The 19,854-nt window shown below is 38.5% G+C and overlaps 2 protein-coding genes across 3 annotated transcripts; both read right to left on the bottom strand.

Moving 5' to 3' along the window:
• Nucleotides 1-669: 669 nt before the first annotated feature.
• Nucleotides 670-9,173, bottom strand: map2k2b (mitogen-activated protein kinase kinase 2b). Its single transcript, XM_085379036.1, has 11 exons — nucleotides 8,308-9,173; nucleotides 8,020-8,230; nucleotides 7,752-7,898; nucleotides 7,005-7,082; nucleotides 5,915-5,966; nucleotides 3,056-3,180; nucleotides 2,576-2,789; nucleotides 2,267-2,319; nucleotides 2,097-2,158; nucleotides 1,905-1,950; nucleotides 670-1,707 (listed from the first exon to the last, which is right to left on the bottom strand). The coding sequence occupies exons 1-11, from the start codon at nucleotides 8,394-8,396 to the stop codon at nucleotides 1,597-1,599; spliced, it is 1,188 nt and encodes a 395-aa protein (XP_085235162.1). The 5' UTR covers nucleotides 8,397-9,173; the 3' UTR covers nucleotides 670-1,596.
• A 1,590-nt stretch (nucleotides 9,174-10,763) lies between these two features.
• LOC146613569 (organic cation/carnitine transporter 2-like) lies at nucleotides 10,764-18,639 on the bottom strand. 2 transcript variants are annotated; one of them, XM_085377194.1, is made up of 11 exons: nucleotides 18,589-18,639; nucleotides 18,057-18,267; nucleotides 17,759-17,862; nucleotides 16,645-16,799; nucleotides 15,702-15,873; nucleotides 13,476-13,617; nucleotides 13,199-13,293; nucleotides 12,858-13,072; nucleotides 12,576-12,758; nucleotides 11,421-11,556; nucleotides 10,764-11,110 (listed from the first exon to the last, which is right to left on the bottom strand). In XM_085377194.1, the coding sequence occupies exons 2-11, from the start codon at nucleotides 18,192-18,194 to the stop codon at nucleotides 11,038-11,040; spliced, it is 1,413 nt and encodes a 470-aa protein (XP_085233320.1). In that variant the 5' UTR covers nucleotides 18,195-18,267; nucleotides 18,589-18,639; the 3' UTR covers nucleotides 10,764-11,037. The 2 variants fall into 2 exon arrangements, with proteins under 2 accessions (XP_085233320.1, XP_085233319.1); XM_085377193.1 differs by having other exon boundaries at nucleotides 10,765-11,110; nucleotides 18,057-18,613.
• Nucleotides 18,640-19,854: the final 1,215 nt, after the last annotated feature.

Here is a 19,854-nt window from a genome sequence, read left to right as displayed (position 1 = left end):
TTCAATTATGCAAACGTTAACTTGGTAGCAGAAGTGCCCTCACAATGCATCTCTCAGCCCAGATATATTTAGATATGAAGACTACTATATCTTATACTTTATTTTTTAGTATTTGTTCAGGAGGTCCTCAGTTCTATGCACCCAATATGCTTCCCCCTTCTGGTAAAACAAGTGTAAGACAGATGTGATATTTCAGTAAATGAAGCCATCATGCTTGGAAGTCACAGTGCATACCATTTATTCATCTCCAAAGCATTGTGATTTATCAAGTTTCTGAAGAATTTACCCCAAACTATGTTTTTAAACTGGTGGTGACAGGACACAAAGTCAAAATGCCCTAACGCAGGATGCACATGGCCAATCCACATCCTGTTGTTTACATTAGAGGGTATACAAAAAAAATGATAATTTGTTTAAGCTGACAATGCCCATTGAGCCATGATGGAGTTCATTCAAGGGATAAAAGCAGCCTTCTTAAAAGTAGAATCTGCCCAGGGCTGAATTTCCAGGATTTGCAAAGGAAGTCTTTTACTAAACATACGAAACCTGCAGAAGGAAAATTCAGAGATGTTTAACTTTAAAAACAAAACATAACCCTATAACGGAGAGGCAACAGAGAACAGACTATTTTTAACGTTTGTAAAAACACTTTTTTATTATTTTTGGCTTTGACATGAGGGTCATGCTGTAAAGCATGAAACATTGTGCTTCACCTCAAGACATCTCAAAATTAGTAGAAATCTCCCATGTTAAGAAAAGCAAGAAACTTCAGAAACATCTCAGATGCGCGCAACCTGTTCAGTAAAATAAGCTAATCCTTACATTTCTCAGTGTATTTGCATAACAGACATATAAAGAAACTCATAAGTATATTTTTCTGTAGACACACAAAGCCTAGCCATGATTGTAATAACTGGGATTGGCATACTTGTACTGTAATGCCGTTTTCAAACATGCACTGCAGCCCTTAATTGGACATTACCCAGTGGAGCCGCATGCAAGGGAGACCATACAGAGTAACTGGGTGAGTATCCACACTGGATTCTTTCAACATTTTCCAGTGCATGTGTGAAAACAGCGTAAGCCTCAGAGCACTTCAGAAAATTTCAGACAAGAAAGCTGGAAAACTGCACTGGATTTAGGGGGGCTGGGGATGAAATTACAAATATTGGTTATTTCTTTTGTTCTGTTTTATGAACCTTTTCAAGCAAGTATTTTACAATTCTATACAGTATATGTACGATCTGCTGTATGTCAAAAAGCTACTGGGGGCAAAAAAAAAAATAAAAAAAAATAATAGTGCATCAGTGGCCCAGATATGTGGCTTAATGAGTCAAAATCCTGAACCGAATAAATCTCTAATACTCTATGCTGTCAACACTTCCAACAATCATTTGTGTGTGTTTTTTTTAAATATCTATCCTGGGATGTGAATTATGTGATAAAATATCATAGAGCTGATTTGAAGATGAAGCTTTTACGGATCCACCTGAGGGAGGATGTGTCACACAAGGTGTATACAGTATATCTGAATGTACAGTTTTAGGCAGCAGTGTCTTCATGTTTTTACATAATGTCTGAGTGAATATACATAGCTCAATCTGCAGTGCGTGTGGGAGTGCTGGGTTGGTTCAGTCCCATTGTTTTACAAAGCCACCCAGCGAAATCCACCTCCTCTGCTTCAGACCGCTTGATAAACGTGTGGTTCTGAAAAAGCACAAATATTAACAACACACTAACTCAGCTGACTAAATATATAGTTGCTATCAAGTTAAACAGCACTGCCGGTTTAGTTGAGAAGTTTTTTACTATAAAAATGACAGTGATTTAGGCCTGTCACATATTTCACTTTGTGATAATCTGTTTAAAAAAAATAGGGAACTTAAAGTCAAACTGACACTTACCATTAACATTTTTAAGTCAGCCCTGTCTGCTGGATTTTTGATGAGACTGGACACAAAGAAGATCAAGATAATCCATCAAGTTAGTAAACATGTAATCCAATGTTATGTCACTATTACTTGTCATGCTACTTGACGCTTAACATGTGTAAGTGAGGAAAGGTGAGCAATATGTTGAGTTTTAAAATGTCCTACCACTTGGTCACAAAATCCTGAAAATCAGGGGTGAATACTCCATGGGGTAGTTTAGGCGGTGGCTGAAAGTTAAAAGAAAATGTTGTAGTATAAACAGCAGAAAGTGACTCATTCGTGATTTTACGTGGTTGACAATAAATGCTGCTTTGGATAACTTCTTATAATCTTACCTCATTGACAATGTAGTCTAGTAGTTCAAAGATAGCCATTACCGGACCGTGGCCTGGGGAAGTCAGTTTAACAAAACAAGTGAGAACTCAATCAGAAAAAAACCTTCAATTAAAAACATGGCAAACATTCCTTTGGGGCATCGAGCAATCACGGAGCTGACAGGTTCATAAATCAGAGTGTCTAATTCACTGATATCAGCAAGTTACGTGATTTCTCATGTGGAAACTTGGAGCAGTCTGCATGCAAGGTTTGCCTACTGCACTTTCAGCCAGCCACCTGAAACACACACAGATGATTGTGTAGCTTACCACTAACAGGTCTACCCGGAGGTTTGGGTCTAGGGGATGTGCTGTGGGTCTGTCCCTGTGTATCATCCAAGATCGGTCGTCCAAATATGGCCTCCAGCTCCTTAGCATCTGGAGGGGGGATGGGAAAGCGTCCAACTGACAGCTCTACAAGGGACAAGCCCATACTCCACACATCAGACTGCACAGAGTAATGAGTCCCCTGCAATCTCTCAGGCTAGACATCAAACATAAACAACACACAAAACAATCATCAGTTCTTTATTATAGTAATATGGAACTGTTGAACACTGTTCAAACAGCTGAAGCATTAATCTCAAGTTAAATATGTATCAGTGGATAAATCTCTTCATCAAAATTAGCACAAAAGAATCCTGTTATTCAAGTTACCGACCTAAAATGAGTTAAAAAGATTCTCACATTACATGAACATTGATGCGAAACAAACTTGTCCACAGGTTTCATAAACAGACCCAAACATACCGACATGTAGGATCTTGTTCCAACAAAGGAATTGGCCATTGAGTCTATGAGCTGCCCGCTCACACCAAAGTCACACAGCTTGATCTCCCCGCGTGAGTTTACCAGGATGTTTGAGGGTTTCACATCTGAGATAAAAAGGACATTTTATTACTTATAAAATTACATGAAAATGTTATCCAACTGAATCTCTATACTATGGATGTCAAACAGCCTGAGGCCCAGAATCAGCCCACCAAAGGATGCACTAAGATCCTCTGGATTAGAGCAGGGCGATATGACCGAAAATATTCATCATGATATACATTTGAAAATTTGCGATAACGATATAACTCACGATATATTTGACACTAGACAAAATACTTTACAACTCCACAACTTTATTAGTGCATAAAAAGCTCATCAATGTATTTTCACTTCAACAAGCAGCTGTTTTTTAAGTGCATTAAAGTTATATAAAAATTTTACAGTGCAAATGCAAATTCCTTGCTGACAGTTTAACCAAAAGGCATTTCCAGTGGGAATTGGCCGACATATCCTCAGCATAACCATGTATAATATCCACAAAACTTAAAAAGAAGTTATACACAAACAATACGGTAATATAGAGATTGAAAATGTGACGTCACTCAGGGGTAAAATCGCAAAGAATTCTGGGAACTCGTGGCAAGAGGTACTAGCGCACGCAGGCTTTCAATTGAAATCAGTTATACAGCAATAAAAAGAAACACAAAAAATGTCAAGAAGCTGTTGTGTTATTAACTGCAATAGCCGGTCGCATGACAGCCACGGGAAGCCGACGGGTAAAGAGATCGGTTGTTATCAGATTACGTCGTTGAAGAGAAATTGTTCGAGCCATGTTTCCGAAGTAACAAAGAGGCGACTGGATTGCAGCCATTCAAAGACAAAATATAACGTCCCAGAACACTCCAGCTCACAGGTTAGTCTGCTCCAAGCATTTCCACAAAGGTCAGTCTGCTGTTGTAGTTAATGCGTCATTTTTCTTAACATAATTGGTGATATAGGTTACAAGCAAGTCTGGCGTTGAACAGAAATTGTCGCGCTATGCTCCTTTGTTTATTGTGCATAAATAGTAAATTGTCCTGACACAATATTGTGTTTCGCTTCTGTTATTACCATGGTACACTGACAAAAACATATACTTTTATTCACAGGGTAAAACAGTTTTGTATCACTAATTGCCCAGTACGATTACAGCATACAATATTGTTGTCACTGCTACATTTCTGTAATGCTACCAGAAATTATTTCCACTACTAATTAATTACCATTGAGCTCAAAGGTCCTATTAATAAACGGTTAACGAATGTGTATTTATGAAGACGATTTGTGAGACTGGTAAACTTATGATATGTACGATGGTCTTTCGTTCTACACGGTGCATTTCAAGGTCCTGTACCCATCCGTCGGTAAACTGTACCTGGGCTTGTTGCAGTGACCTGAAGTTACTAAACTTCATGAGTGCATGCACTCACTCCAAGAACCGTATGATTATAAATATGAGCGTGGTGAAAGTTGGGCAGCACGCTAACGTATTTTGTCCCTCTGTGTGCTCGTAAGGGTCTAACCCTTTCACTGGTTTGATTTTTTTCCTCATATCTTTTCTTTGACTTTTCATCAAGTCTGTCTTTGTACGGACCGGCATTGTTCTCCTTCGTTTTGTACATACCTTTTTGGGGGGCAAAGAAAAAGCAAGAATTTATTGGAACCGAAGAATGAACGTTTTGCGGTGCTGCAAATGCTTGCATTTGATGCAGGTACTTGGATTGTTTTGCCACGAGTTCCCGGCATGCAATGCGCGAAAGTCACGTGGTCTGTCAATCTCTATTATGTTGAAGCACAGTACGTATCACTCTGCGAGGCGCCTGCCTACGATAGCCGTAATGGTCCGACAATCCATCAAGCGGTGCGGGTTCGTGGCTTAGCAAAGTCGTACTAAAACATTTGATAGATTTTCGAGCGCCGTGTACCACATAAAATCGTTTCGAGGTCAGTAAAAACAACCAGAATTCATACATAAGGCGCACGGGATTATAAGGGGATCTGTCGATTTTCAGAAAAATCAAAGGATTGATTTTAAGTGTGCCGTATTTTCCAAAAAACACGGTAATAACGACGGAAAGCTAGCATGCTCTACCGAAAATAGTGTTTTGTTCTGTATCTGACGGACGAAAGCCAAACCAGTTCCACCACTGAAGTTGCAGCATTTTTACAAACCAATTCTGGTTCATCCGTTTCATTCAACGATTGGCTTTCGCCCTTCTCATTCTCCATCGCCGCCATGTGCGTATGAAAACAAAGGCACTGCGCATGCGCGTTTTACCCATATTCTATCGCGATATTTCATTTTCTTATCGTTGCCCAACATTACACCGGTATTACCGTGAATGGTATGATATGGTCCAGCCCTTCTCTGGATGGCTTTGCAAAGTGTCAAAGTTGTAGTAAAATCATAAATATCCTCATTTTTTTTCAACAAGCCACACTGCTTTTCTGGGAAAAATGATGAAAGTTTTAATACCCAAATGAATCTGTATGGAAAATATTACTATCCCAACAACTTGTTTCAGTCAAAAAGAGTAAAACCCTATAGTTTAGTTCCAAAAAATGTATATAGCAAGTTTAATTTATTTTAATAATGAACGGGGTCTAGAAGGAGTTGGGAACAAACATACACGCACACAATGATCGTTATAGTAAGATGTTATTATGCAGTTCTTTTACTAATCTGGCCCACTTGAGATCAAACTAGGCTGTAAATAGAAACTGCTCCACATCCTACTTGCAGATGAAACTCATTTATTCAAGATACAATCATAAACTTAATGAAAATGCTGATACCTCTATGCATGATTTGATGTTTTTCTCTTAGGTAGGCAAGGCCTCTCAAAACCTGTTTCAAAGCGGAGAAAAATTAAGGAAGTCAATGACGCTAAACAGGCTTGATGCTACAGAAAACAATATGACAAAACTCATCCTGAACTAAGGCTACGTTCACACTGCAGGTCTTAATGCTCAATTCCGATTTTTTGATCAAATCCAATTTTTTTGTCTGCTCGTTCACGCTACAAATAAAATGCGACAGCAAACGCGCTCTACTGTGAACGCTCAAAGCGGCCCACATGCGCAAAAGAAGATGTCACACACAACGCGCTCTGTTTAGACCCAGAGCAACAGTATTGTTTGACTGATGGCCCTTAATATAAAGACTTCGGACTTCACGTTTCCCAATTTTTGCTTTAAGTTATTTTGTTATTTACATAATAATGTAAATAACCTAATAATGATCCTTATTGCTGTTTAAGAGAGGAGCGGTGCTTCAAAGGATAGTTGCAGATTTCTGTCAGAATCTGCAGATTATACAGTACAAATAAAATGTTTACGTTGTCTTCCCAACAGTTTCACTGACATCTACACTGGATGGCCAGGAAGCGTTCGCGATGTCTTCTCTGGCGCTGATAATTGGCTTCAGTCTTGTGTCGGTGACGTAAAAGGCGGAGTTAATGCGACTTGACCGTTCAAACAGCAGTCACTTTCTAAAACATCAGATATGTATCGGATTCAGTACCACATACGAAAGTGACCCAGATCGGATTTGAAAATATCGGATTTGCGCCGTTCACACTGTCATACCATGATCGGATATGGGTCGCATAGGGTCAAAAAAAATCGGATTTGATGCACTTTCGCCTGCAGTGTGAACGTAGCCTAAGAGTGACAAGTGTTTAGATGCACTTGTGCAAAGCAAGTATGGTTATTTTGATCCTAATCTCAATACAAATCATAACATAACTATGACAGAACGTGATTGTTTGGTTGTTTGTTTGTTTTTAAACACCTCAATTAATTAAATTAAAACACTACATTGTTTCATTAATGTCTACCACTTACTACCACATTAGAACATGACAGCAAAAAATAATATACTTACAGCAATGCTGACTTTGCCCAGAATCTCTTCAGGAATCCGCTTTGCTTCTTTCATCACCTGGTCCAGAGAGCCACCATCCTACACCAGAGAGATTACAGCAACTTATGATACGAGTGCTAAAATAACAGAAGGCAGCCTGAAGACCTTATTCAGAAAGACCCTATTCAGAAAGTAAATGAAAATGCCAACAGATTGATTCTTAAAAACAGTTACGCAAAAGTAATAACAGACCTGCGTCTGTAAGGGGCTGATGATGAAAATGAGGTGGAATTCAATTGAAGATTGAACTGAGATGTACATTGAGACTGGCAAGAATTGGCAGGATTAGGAACAAGTATATCAGATGGAGAGTGTATATCTTGGGACAAGGAAGAAGGCACTGTCAGGTGCAAAGAAGAACTCAAGGCGACTAATGTAGCCAGTGACTGGCTAGATTATTCTATCCTTTTTGTGAATACTGTAAAGAATTAACACAGTTTGTGTACCTCATTAACCCACTTCCAACAAATTACTGCTGCATATGCATACATGCATATACACACACCCACACCCACCAGATTAATTCAATTACAAAGACATTGGGCAAAATGGATAGGGATTTTAGACAACATCATTTGATTGTTTGGGTAAAAAACACTTTTTAATCCAGTTGTCCTCTCTATAAATCTTCAGCAACAGATAAGAGAAAAGATGATATCTTTGTTGGGATCAAAACACTACTGGAATACAATTTTTTTTAATTCTTACCATGTGTTCCATGCAGATGCTGATTTCTCCATCGCTGTAAAAAGCTCCATAGAAACCCACAATGTAGGGAGAATTACACTCGTGTAGTACCTGAAGCTCTCTGATGATCTGGTTTCTTATTGCAGGTTTTATTTCTAAATGTATGAGCTAAACACAGAAGAAAGGTGTTATATTAAATGGGTATCAAAGGGTGAACACTAATACCAGAAAGATCAACTCAAGTATAAAAGACCCAGCAGCTTTTTGTTTTATAATTGCAAAAGCTCACTTTTCTGGCCATGATTATGCCTGAAGGTTTGTGGCACTCCTTGTTGACCACTCCTCCGTTGCCTGCACCCAGCTCACAGATACGATGGAAGTCATCATCTTTCAGCTCGCCAACCTTGGCCTTCTGGGTAAGGAAAGCTTCTAATCTTTTCTTTTGTTGTTCATCCAGGTCCAGCTCCTCCAGTATTTTCTTCAGCGCTTCTAAATTGGCCCTGATAAAATTAAGAGACAGTTTAGAATAACATATTTTCAAACAACTGCAAAATTTTAACTCAGCAGGTCAACTTACTCAGATGTAATCTCTGTATTCATGGAGGTGGATAATCCATCACTAGCAGGAGCAATGTTTAAGGGCACTGGTCTCTTTTTAGGAGCCATGTTTATTTGAGGGTAAAATATGAACTTGGACTGAGTGACACTTTCCTCTACAGCTACAGATGATAAGATCCTGTAATCTATATGATTTAGAAATTGCTGACAAGGTAAGGGGCCTGTGATTACCACGTGCAACTTTGGGAGGTTAGATAATAGACAAACACTGTCTTGTAGACTAGATGCTATCTACTTGACGTTTTCTGTTTAGCTGTTACCAGGTAGGACAGTTAACCTGGCTAAACTTACTTAATTTGTGTCTTCAAATCAACGCCGGCTTAACCTGTGACTCAGCTTAAATCTAATTTACTACAAGAGCGACACATCAAATTATGAATACAAATACGGTAATATAACACCAGTCTTAGCTAGCTAGGTTAGTGTTAGATGAGTAGACGTAGCACGACAACTAGCATAATGGTCACCGCACTTGCACCAAAATGTAAATGTCCAATTAATCGAGGATTAACTAGCTACAACGTAAAGGCAAAAAAAAGATTTTCAAAGCTAAAGCCATAACTATCAGCACATACACGTTAGCTAGCTATCTAACTAACTTCATCTGCTAGCTGTTGCGTGACAGCCGCACATTTCACGCGAGTCGAAAGCAAGCGGATGTTTGTTCACTTTTCTTCCGGTGACTTCCCCCTTTGTTTAAGTTAGAAACATTAGCTTAACTGGCTGTTTTATCCCAATATCTTCTTTCAGCGGGGTAGGTGTGTTATTGCTGTAGACACCGGGGTCTAGTGTCTTCAGCAGGGACGATCACGGGGGCGCGGTGCAGTCAAGACTGAGCCTTAAGTAGTCCAGAGTAGCAATCTCGCGATATTTTAGACAGCTGCGCGAGCAGCAGTATGAACCATCGACGGTATGAACGCTGACTTATATAGATACTTAATGCTTCCAACAGATACCAAAGCATACGTAAACAGATGGCCGAATGAAATGAAACTCTTTAGTAAAAAAGGAAAAATAAAAATAATTAAACAAAACCCGTAAATTAGTCTCGTTATTTGATCATTTAAATTTAATTCGATTTTTAAAAAACGTATTTTATTTTATCGCTCTACTTGTGTATTTACATTACATTTTTTAAAACGTGCAACCTTTTGTACAAAGGACTTTAGCGAATACATGCTGTGAGGGCCTTTTGTTTTGTAAAATGGGAAATAACAAAGTTGTAAAAAATATTGTAAAATAATAAAAAAACAAAAGATTTAAAGTTCATTCTATTTGTTAACCTGCCTTCAAAGACATATGGATCTATCTTTGAAGGCACTAATAACACTTATTTCTTTAGAACACTATCCGGAATGCAGGGTTTTCCAAATATTTATTTATATAAATAAATAATCGTGAAGCTGATGGTACTGCTTGAAAGTCTTTCGGATCTATAGCCTTCCAAGCTGCCTGTTTGATTGGCTAACAATTCATCCATTCACCTGAAGCACAAAACGGAGGCCTGAGACTTTCTATTGTGACTGCGCTTCTTTCTCGGATTACCAATGTACATTACCGTGCGAAGGTCTCAAGCCAGCCTTCATTTCTTTATTTCATCCTTCCACGCTGCCAGCCTTTCTTGTATTTATTTATTTTTTGTTATTTTTTTAAGTTATCATGGGCAATAATTCTCCAGACTTTCGAAAGACCCTCTGTTTTTTCTTTGGACATTGGTTGATTTTTCACACAGGTTTGGCCAAGTTGTTGTACCTGACCATTTTCAGAAGACTATGTATCTGTTTTATGGTATTAAGCCATTTAACACTGACCTATGAATTATGGAAGCAAAAAAAAGCACTTTGAAACCAGTGTAGTGTCTACACATTGTAAGAGCTATTAGCTCAAACACAGCATGTCAGCATGGTGTGCAGTGTGTTCTTCAGAGAAAAACAATTGAAGAAACAAATGAACACAATCTGAAAATCATGTCTTTAGTGGAACACTGGAAGTGATGGATTTTCCTCATCAGAATCTGGACCACAGCACTGGGAACAGAACAAAATACAGCCAACAAACAAAAAAGAAGAGCTTGAATATTGTTCAAGAACCCTGGAGAACTATTCCTAAGAAAGCTTAAAAGAGTTCAGGACATACTGAAAAATAAGGGTGGTACCACTTTCAGGCTCTTTAGAATTGTGCAAACTATTTTTGTATTCCGAATGTATTTTTACACACGTTTCAATAAATCTGATTTTCCTAGCACAATATAATGAAATGAGGGGTGTTTTTCTAAATCAGCAAAAACTGGACAGACATGAAGACTTATCAAATTAGGAAAATCTATTTCAAAACCATCTACACAATTTATTTTTTGTCTACATCATTGTGAGATGCAGTTTATTTTAATAAATGTTGTAAATACAAGAGTGCATAAAAATACATTCTGAAAAACAAACAGACGAACAATCAAGTAGGCCAAAAACAAAAGCACCATTTAAGACTCTGGATGGAGAAAGTGTAAACCCAGGAATTTAAGTATATCACTAATTCTGCATGACAAGAACAAAGAAGCTCAGTTAACTTTCTTCAGATTAACCTCTCACAGTCCTACAGACACATCTTAAAGCTAACGATACATGTAGTTCATCTTCAAATGCATGTGGTCCTTCCACACTTGCTGTGTGATTTCCTTTCAGTAGATGGCACTCTAGTTCACTTCTTTGAAGCCTTCAGTTGCTTCAGGTCGGGTTGAAAGAGCTTCCTTTGAACAGCAGGAGAAGCTTAAAGATATAAAGAGAAACGAAGGCAGAATGAACAGATAAATAAGAATGGCTAAAATACACACACACAAAAAAAATGCTGCGATTCAGTTGGCTCTGAAGAATTTTTGCTCCTTTTAATTAAAATTTTTCTGATGCGAGCCAGTGTGTTTATATATACTGCATAATACAAATACATTAGTAACAGACTTATTATCAAAAGCCGGATCCTTTAATTTCAGGTCATGGTTATAGTGTACTCCCATCCACAAACATTACGCCATTAAAATAAAAGGGAAATCTGAACTCGGTACGTCCATCAACAGCATACCGTCTGATGTGTTTGGTCTGGATGAGAAGGTCAGGGAGTTTGCTGTTTCTGGTGTCTGGCAACAACATGCTAACGGCAGCAGCCATAATACTGGCTGTGCCAAAAATGATGTAGGGAAGGATCTTGCTGTATAGACCTGCAAGAAAAATAAAAGGCATTTAAAATGGAACGATGAGAGATCTTTTCACTGTTAAAAGGATTTCCACATCATGAAGATGTGCACAATACACAAGCATTAAGAATTATATTACAACATTTACAAATACATTTAAAACCAGATCAATAACGCAATATACTGGCAACAAAAAAACAAAACGGAAAAAGGGAAAAATGGTGTTAGCACATTCTCTTGTACACAATAATGGAAGGAGGTCAGGTTACCAAGATGTATTTCAGAAATAAAAAGATATACAGAGTCCAGAGAAGATGAGAAAACCATTGGGGAAATGAATATACAAAATTGTAACCAACTAAAAATAATTTCAAGAGAGGTGGAAAACAGACTTCCTTAATCAAACCACTTAAATCACACATGACAACTCTAGGTCACAGTAGAAATGAGGATGAGGCCTCTGATAATAACTGCATGTATAGTGTTATTTATTAAACCGTCAATCCTAAAGTGGACTTTGTCATTTGAAAGTGGCCTCTGTTGATTTTACACATTAAGGTCAATTCTGTTGTCACGGCTTCCTTCACTCAGGCTCATGAACTGCAAACCTATTACAGAAATCATGATCAAACCAGGATGCAATGTTAGGCTGTCCAATCAAAGTCCATCCATCCAGTTTCTTCTGCTTATCCGTTTTAGGGTTGCTGGGAGACTTAATTATCATAGGGTGAGACAGACAACCATAGATGCTTCACATCTAGTTAGCCTAACCCCACACATGTCTATAGACTGTACGAAGGAGCCAGACTACCCACACATGAGGAAAATGTACCGACTCCACACAGAAATGCCCTAACATGGATATAACTCTTCTCGCTGTGAGCCAGCAATGCTAACCACTGCCCCTGTTATCAAAGTGAAACACTAACTGAAATACTAAAATGCCAGATTAGCCCCGAACATGGATATTGTTGCTTCAGCTTTGATGCCCATGCACCTCCCCTAAGCTCTCTGACCGAAAAACAAAAAGAAAGCACACTTACCCATGTAAAGTAAATAAGGACATATGATAGCTCCTATTCGTGCAGCTGTGGCGCAGATCCCCAAGCCCATGTTTCTGACCACAGTGGGCATCAGCTCAGTGAAAAACACGTAGATAAAGCAGTAAGCAGCAGATACACCAGTCTTTCCCACCAAAGCCAACACCTGGACCATGATGGGCATGTCTGGAAAGAAAAAGGCAGTGATTAGAAAAAGTTTAAACAAAGTGCTAATCTACCGAGTGTTCTAGTTAATTCCTGGCACTGCTAATATTGTACACATACCTTCAGGAACCAGCTTTATAACCAGAAGCATGATACCGCAGAACATCAGCGTGGTGAAGAGTAAAGTGGGCCGTGGAGCCCTATCAATCAGAAGCCAGGTGGCTACATACACAACAATGTCAATGGCTGCAGAAATGAAGCAGTTGAGGTAGATGTTTCCATGCAGGTTGCTGCTATTGAGAGAGAGCCCATAGTAGACCATGGCCACAGAGATCCTGCAAAAAAAGCATAATCAAGACTCAGCAATACAAGTTTGTTTTACATTAGACAGCATAATTATTGCTACTAAAACATGCAACACAATATCTGGCATTACTGTATGTTTCCGGAAAGCCCATTACCATATGAAAACACCTAAAATTGTTATGTTCCTTATGTTATGGGTGCGCATCAAGTCCATGTAAGTGTATGTCTGCTCTTCTTCATCTTTATTTTGCTGAATTAGACACAGAAAGAAACAGAACATTATAGAGCAAAGTCGTCTGTCCACACTGAATATATAATAATTTCAGATTGCATGGTGGAAAAGTATTGTGTGATTTCTACAATTTAAGTTATATTTTATACTGGAGCACAATGGCTTTCATAGCTCAAGGAAATTAAAAAAAAAAATGGTACCATGAGCTCCAAGCAATCCCCAGCTCTGAATATGACCTCAGGGGCGGGGACTCTGTTCCATTGGGCAGCCTTACGTATGACAAGCTCAGCCTCCTCCACTCGACCTTTCTGCAAAAGCCAACGAGGCGACTCAGGAATCAAGCTGCACACACAAGAGCAGTGAAAAGCGTGTAGCAAAACATGCACCTCAAAACAAGATTTTTCCAGATTCAGTGAAAACACGTGTTATCTATCACAACTGTCACCCAAATGTCGTCCAGGCTGACTGACAACAGTGTTATCTTGTCTGAACTGATCGTGAGTGAACTTTGCTTTTGAGAAATTAGTTTCATGCGCTCGTAAAAAGGATAGTGAGGCTGGACTTTGTTTTATGTGTGTGCCATTCTGGTTTCTAAAAGAAAACGAAAGACTTATTGCATCACTCAGCAAAACCCTCAGTGGATTTGACAGCATAACAGTTTTCAGTAACGCCAGTTCAGTAATGTACGGATTTGATATACTGTGTGATACCAGATGTAACTAAATCTACATGTCAGAGTATATATGAGGAACAATTTTGAGGTTCATTAATTAAGTTCATTAATCTGTTTTATTTCATTATTCCTGTTTATTTAGATCCTGTACTGGGTTGGGTCCGTTGTTGTTTTCTCTCTCTCTGTCTGTGTGGTGGACACTCCTCCAGTATATATACACTCCTGTCAAAAAGATATTTTTCACTGGTTTTGACTCTAAGCAGTCCTTTGGAAAACTACGTACAACCTGTGATTCAGTAGCTTGTAGAACCACCTTTAGCAGCAATAACTTGAAGTAAAAGTTTTCTGCATGACTTTATGGGTCTCTCATATCGCTGTGAAGGAACTTTGACCCACTCTTTTTTACAATGTTGCTTCAGTTCATTGCAGTTTGTGGGCATTCGTTTATTTGCTCTTTTAAGGTTTTGCCACAGCATTTCAGTCAGGGTGAGATCTGGACTTTGACTGGGCCATGGCAACACCTTGATTCTTTTGTTTTTCAGCCATTCTGTCGCAGATTTGCTGCTGTGGCTTCAATCATTGTCCTGTTACATGACACAATTTGGATGAAGCTTTATTTGTCCGACAGCTGGCCTCACATCTGACTTAACAATACTTTGGTATACAGAGGTGTTCATGGTCGGCCTAGTGATTGCAAGGTGCCCAAATCCTGTGGCTGCAAAACAAACTCAAATCACCACCCTCCACCACCGTGCCTGACAGTTGGCGTGACATGTTTGTGCTGATAGGTTATTTTCAAATTTCCCTAATTTGGCCTTGCCTGCCTAAAGGGCATTATTTCAGAAATCTTCTGGTTTGCTTTGATGCAACTTGCCCTTGAACAGTTTTTTATGTTATATATTAACACAAAGACAAATAAAACCAAAAAAAATAGATTCGTTTAGCTTGGCTGGTTAGATTGAAGGATAAATAAAAAATATTCTAATTCCTTACGCTGAGTGACAGAATATGTACATGTAATGTATCTGACTAAACAAAAACATTATCTTGCAGGCATTGACTAACTTCTGTTCTAACTCTGCATTCATCAAACGTTCCAGAGTTACTTTCACAGTGAAACCAAATAGTACATGCACAAATTTTGATGTTGCCTGCTGTAACACGTCTGTTGGTCTCCACTCGCTGATCAAATATTTCTATAATGTATGTGAATATGTTTTATACTTTTCATAACAAGAAGCAAAGTTGCTGTTATGAGACATCCACATGCAGCATCACATGGAAATTGAGTTTAACAAGTAACTGTGGACTCAGTTTTCCAGTTTTGTTTAACAGGAACCTATAGCTACTTATTGACAAGGCTGGGCATGTCGTGAACACCACAAATATAAACAGCAGTTATGTGAGTTAGCTATGTCATTGTATCAGCTCCAGCTGCTCTGGTCATTTTCATCAGACCACAATATTATATATGTTTTATTAGAGTTAACCCAAGAGACTCTTATGTTATGTTTTTGTTTTTTGTTTTTTTTTAAAAACAGCCAATAGCACTTACAATAATATCATGGTAAAATCTTTCCCCATTCAGATTTTTTACGTAACCTTTAACTGAATGCTAAAACCCGAATACTGACATGTTTCTCTAAAATTGCATTGCTAATATCGGATTAATGCACTGAAATGCAGGGGTGCACAAAGTCCTAATAAAATTCTCTGTGCACTGGTTACATGAATCATCATCCATTAGATTTACCACCACGTTGGAATAAATAGGAAGCCTGGGAGGGCAGCAGCAACCAGCAGCATTCTCCAGCCACGTATGAAGTAAGCAAAGAGGGGCAATAAGGCATAACCAAAGCCAAACCCAAGACTGTGTCCCAGCAGAATGTAGGTCACCCTGGCAGACTTACTCAGCATTTCAGAACCTGGACAAGACAAAGATGAAGGATTGGGCTTTAATGAAAGGAAACATGAGAGGATTGGTTTTCTGAGACAATGGCTTAAAGGAGTATTTTACTTTAGCCTAGAGCCTTGGAGATGAAAAGTAAGCTACAAAAAGCCAAAACGCCTTTCTTTCAAGGAGCACAGCCTTAGATCAAAAGGATGCTCCTTCAATGCTTGAGGCACTTTATCTGATTTCATGGAGATACCTCTGGAGCTGAAAAATACAGCTTTGTTCAGACAAACAGGAGTCGGCAATCATAGTCAGAAGAAATTAAATAATATAATAAATTATGGTTAGGATCACCACAGATGCTGATTAGACCTCTCGGGGTTAAAGAAACTTTTATGTAGACTTTAATTCTGCTCGTTCACATGAAAGCTTCTATTGGCTGACCTTTTATTTATAAAATGTCACCACAGCGGAAGGATCAACGTGTTTGGCACAATTTTTTTTTTTACGCTGGATGATGTAACCCTACTAGAAACGTGTGTCTCCTCTGTGTTAGGTAAATGTGATATGTTTAACAAAAAGACAAGAAATAGTGATTAATGCTTCTTTAAACTGCCTCAACACAATACAACCAGGTTTTTAAGACCCAAAATGAATTGGTACAGCACAACCTTTCAATGGGTTTTGAACCACCGCCACGCTGAGGAACAGAAGCATGGCTCTGTGCTACACTTTGTTTCAGCCCTGGAGAATACATGCCGAGACTTCTTGAAGTGTGATAGGAGCAAATGGGCTGCCTTACCGAGTACGAGTGATGCAATGAAATTGGAAATTTGGCCAAGTCCTCTTAGACAGTTGAGGATAGTGAACATGACCCAGCTGACGGAGGTGACCTGGATCAAGGCGGTGACTGTTTGTAGGATCATAGTGAAAAAAAATACTGGCTTTCTACCAAATCTGTAAGAAAAGTTATGCAGAAATAGGGAATACAGAGATGTAAAGATGTAATGTCATGAAAACATAACAGTATCATAGTGAGTTTGGGCTGGTTATCAGTTTTACTTCTCTCTATTTTTTTGATTCTCTCAGATGGTATGGGTTTTAATTGTTTTCTGTCAGCACCACTGCTAAAAATTGTTTGGTTTCAGCTCATCAAATAATACATATGTAAATATATATATATAAAAAAAAATTTAAAATAAAAAAAACAACCCAAATACCAATAACTAAAAGTGAAAGAGACGATCTTTACTTGTAGCTTTGCCTGCTTGTTATGAACTAAGAAAAAGATTCCCTTCTACCACAGTAGTGCGTACACTATGTTGCTCTGTTGCCCACTACCTGGATATTTAGACTGAATATCTGCTTCCAGATCTTTGATCCGTTTACCAAACAACTTGCTGAGACAAGCGGATCATAGAATCCAAACTGGAAACAAACACAAGCCTCAGATGACATGAAAACAGCTCTGCAGGCTTCAACCTCAAACCTGCAGAGTTCTAAATACACTCTTGATAGTTTTCAGCCAGGAAATACATACTCACACAAAAGAACATGCACATTTAATACACAGACCTAAATTTAGGAGCCTCTTTGAGCCACACTCCTCCATCTTTCAGACTGCAGTATTAAATATTTTTACATGACTTATCTGTTCTGAAAACAATTTAACTCTCCTCCTAAAACTTTAAAGCAACTAGTTTTATTTGTAGGTCACTTTAGCAATCATATATCAAAAGCTTTTTATGATTTTTTTTTTCAATTCACCCAGGTAAGAAAAAAAAACTTTTTAAACCTTTCCTCGTGAAAAAAAAGAAGACAAAGGCTACTTGTTAAAGCCACGATATCTTTCAGCCTCCTTATCTTAACGTTTTTTAAACAAAGGCTGATTACATATTTTTATATGACAGACTTACCGGTCTGATAGATGTCCACTAATAAAAGATCCAATAAGTGCCCCCACAAAGAAGAAAGAGGTGGAGAAAGGGACTTTCCATGCATTGTCGCACACAAGATCCCACTTCAGTTAAAAGGAGAGAATATGGTTATTCGGGTTACGTTCAGACAAAAATAATAGAATAAAGTGAGTTTATTTCGAATACATGAAGCAATTTTTACATGTTTTAGCTCTCGAAGTCTTTTAATGTCACAGCCATACGAAACAATTCGTGTACTACAGGCTGACTGTCAGTGATCATTTAGGCAGTACTGAACCTCAGAAACGATGGTGGTGGTGTATTTGTCAGTGCTGAAAACCCAGCCGTCCAAACACTGTTCTGTGTCATTGAAGCCGGCTGCTTTTTCTGTCCAGTTTTCATTGAGCTTGTATCGAGAGCAGCTGCCCGGTCCCATCCAGCTGCCCCGGTCATGGAAACCATTCTCCTGTTCCCACTCTGTGCCGTTGCGCGAGGAGCTGTTTGGGCTTCTGCAATAATGTTCGGGTGTATCCGAAACAAAAACCACAATTACACCCATGTATCCTGCGGGCATTGTACTTACACTGAGCAGAACCATAACGAGAATTTGAAAGAGCCCGTAGTCGCCCAGAAAAGACGTGATTTCGTCAAAGTCTCTGATATTTCCATTTGACATGCTCGCAAAAAACCTGGAGGAGCGCAAGCGAACTGTTTCTAGAGAGTTGCTTTAAGATACCTTATGCAACATGTCAAACCAGACACGCCGTGCATAGACGTGTTAGAAATTAAAAAGAAAGAAAGAAAGAAAAAGAAAAAAGAAAAGCAGACACCTGCAGACTGTAACTGTACTCTTCAGTCATTGAATTGCTTTTGAACCTTTCATCCCACAAAGCACACTTTTCCTTCCTGGTAAAACTGCAAGGGCAGATTTTAACGCTTGCACAAGCGTATTTGGCTTATGTAAGGATACCATCTGCCACTAGACTACTTCTTTCCCTTACACATACTGATAACTCCCTGCTCGCTGAATGCTCGATGATCAATCGGGATTTCGGACAGCTGTCTTATAAACGAATCTGTTAGTTGTCAATGTTAATACCAAGCCTAGTTAGTCATAACAAGCGTTCACATCAACGTCGGAATAAAATGTATGATTGCCAGGAACTTCTCTTCCCACATGCTGCCACAGGGTTAGAAACCATAAACACTGACTGTGAACGCAGAGAAACACTCTGTTCTCAGTTTTCCTGCTCCGTGCATCAAACACCAGCTCTCCAAATCTCAGTTCGTATAAATCCAGACTAAACACGTTTTTTTTGTTTGTTTATTTTTGTTTGTCACTGCCTTTTATTTAATTACATAATTACTAATTTTTATAAACAGCGCCATAACTTTTATTTTAAAAAAAAAATCAAATTATTTTATGTTAATTTAACTTTTTTTAAATGTACATTTTATGTTATTGTTGTTGCTCATATGACTATCTGTGGATCAAGCCAGATAACACACACAAGTTAGTTAAACTGCAGGAATGTCTTAAAGACATAAAGACCTAAAAATCTTAGAAATGCGGTTTCTAGACAGATGTCCATTCTGGATGGCATTAATCTGGCCTCCAGAAACACTGATAGGAATCTTGGAGTTATTTTTGACCAGGATATGTCCTTTAATGCACATATTGAACAAATAGGACTACCATTTGCGCAATATCTGTAAAATTAGAAAAATCCTATCTCAGAGTGACGCTAAAAAACTAGTTCATGCATTTAATACCTCTAGGCTGGACTGTAATTCGTTATTATCAAGATGTCCTGAAAACTCCCTGAAAATTGAATTCATCTAAAATGCTGCAGCGAGAATATTGACAGATACTAGAAAAAGAGAGCTTATTTCTTGTATATTAACTTCTCTTTATTGGCCCCTTCTGTGGAACCAGCTTTGGATTCAGGAGACAGACATTATCTCTACTTTCAAGATTAGGTTTAAAACTTTCTTTTTTTCTAAAGCATATAGTTAGGGCTGGATCAGGTGACCCTGAATCCTCCCTTAGTTATGCTGCAATAGGAGTAGGCTGCTTAATTATTTGTTATTATTAA

This window comes from Diplotaxodon limnothrissa, linkage group LG18 (genome assembly GCF_057381915.1).
Source record: "Diplotaxodon limnothrissa isolate DT_005_m linkage group LG18, D_limnothrissa_male_GT1.1, whole genome shotgun sequence".
Lineage (NCBI taxonomy): Eukaryota > Metazoa > Chordata > Actinopteri > Cichliformes > Cichlidae > Diplotaxodon > Diplotaxodon limnothrissa.
This window is presented reverse-complemented; position numbering and strand designations above follow the sequence as displayed.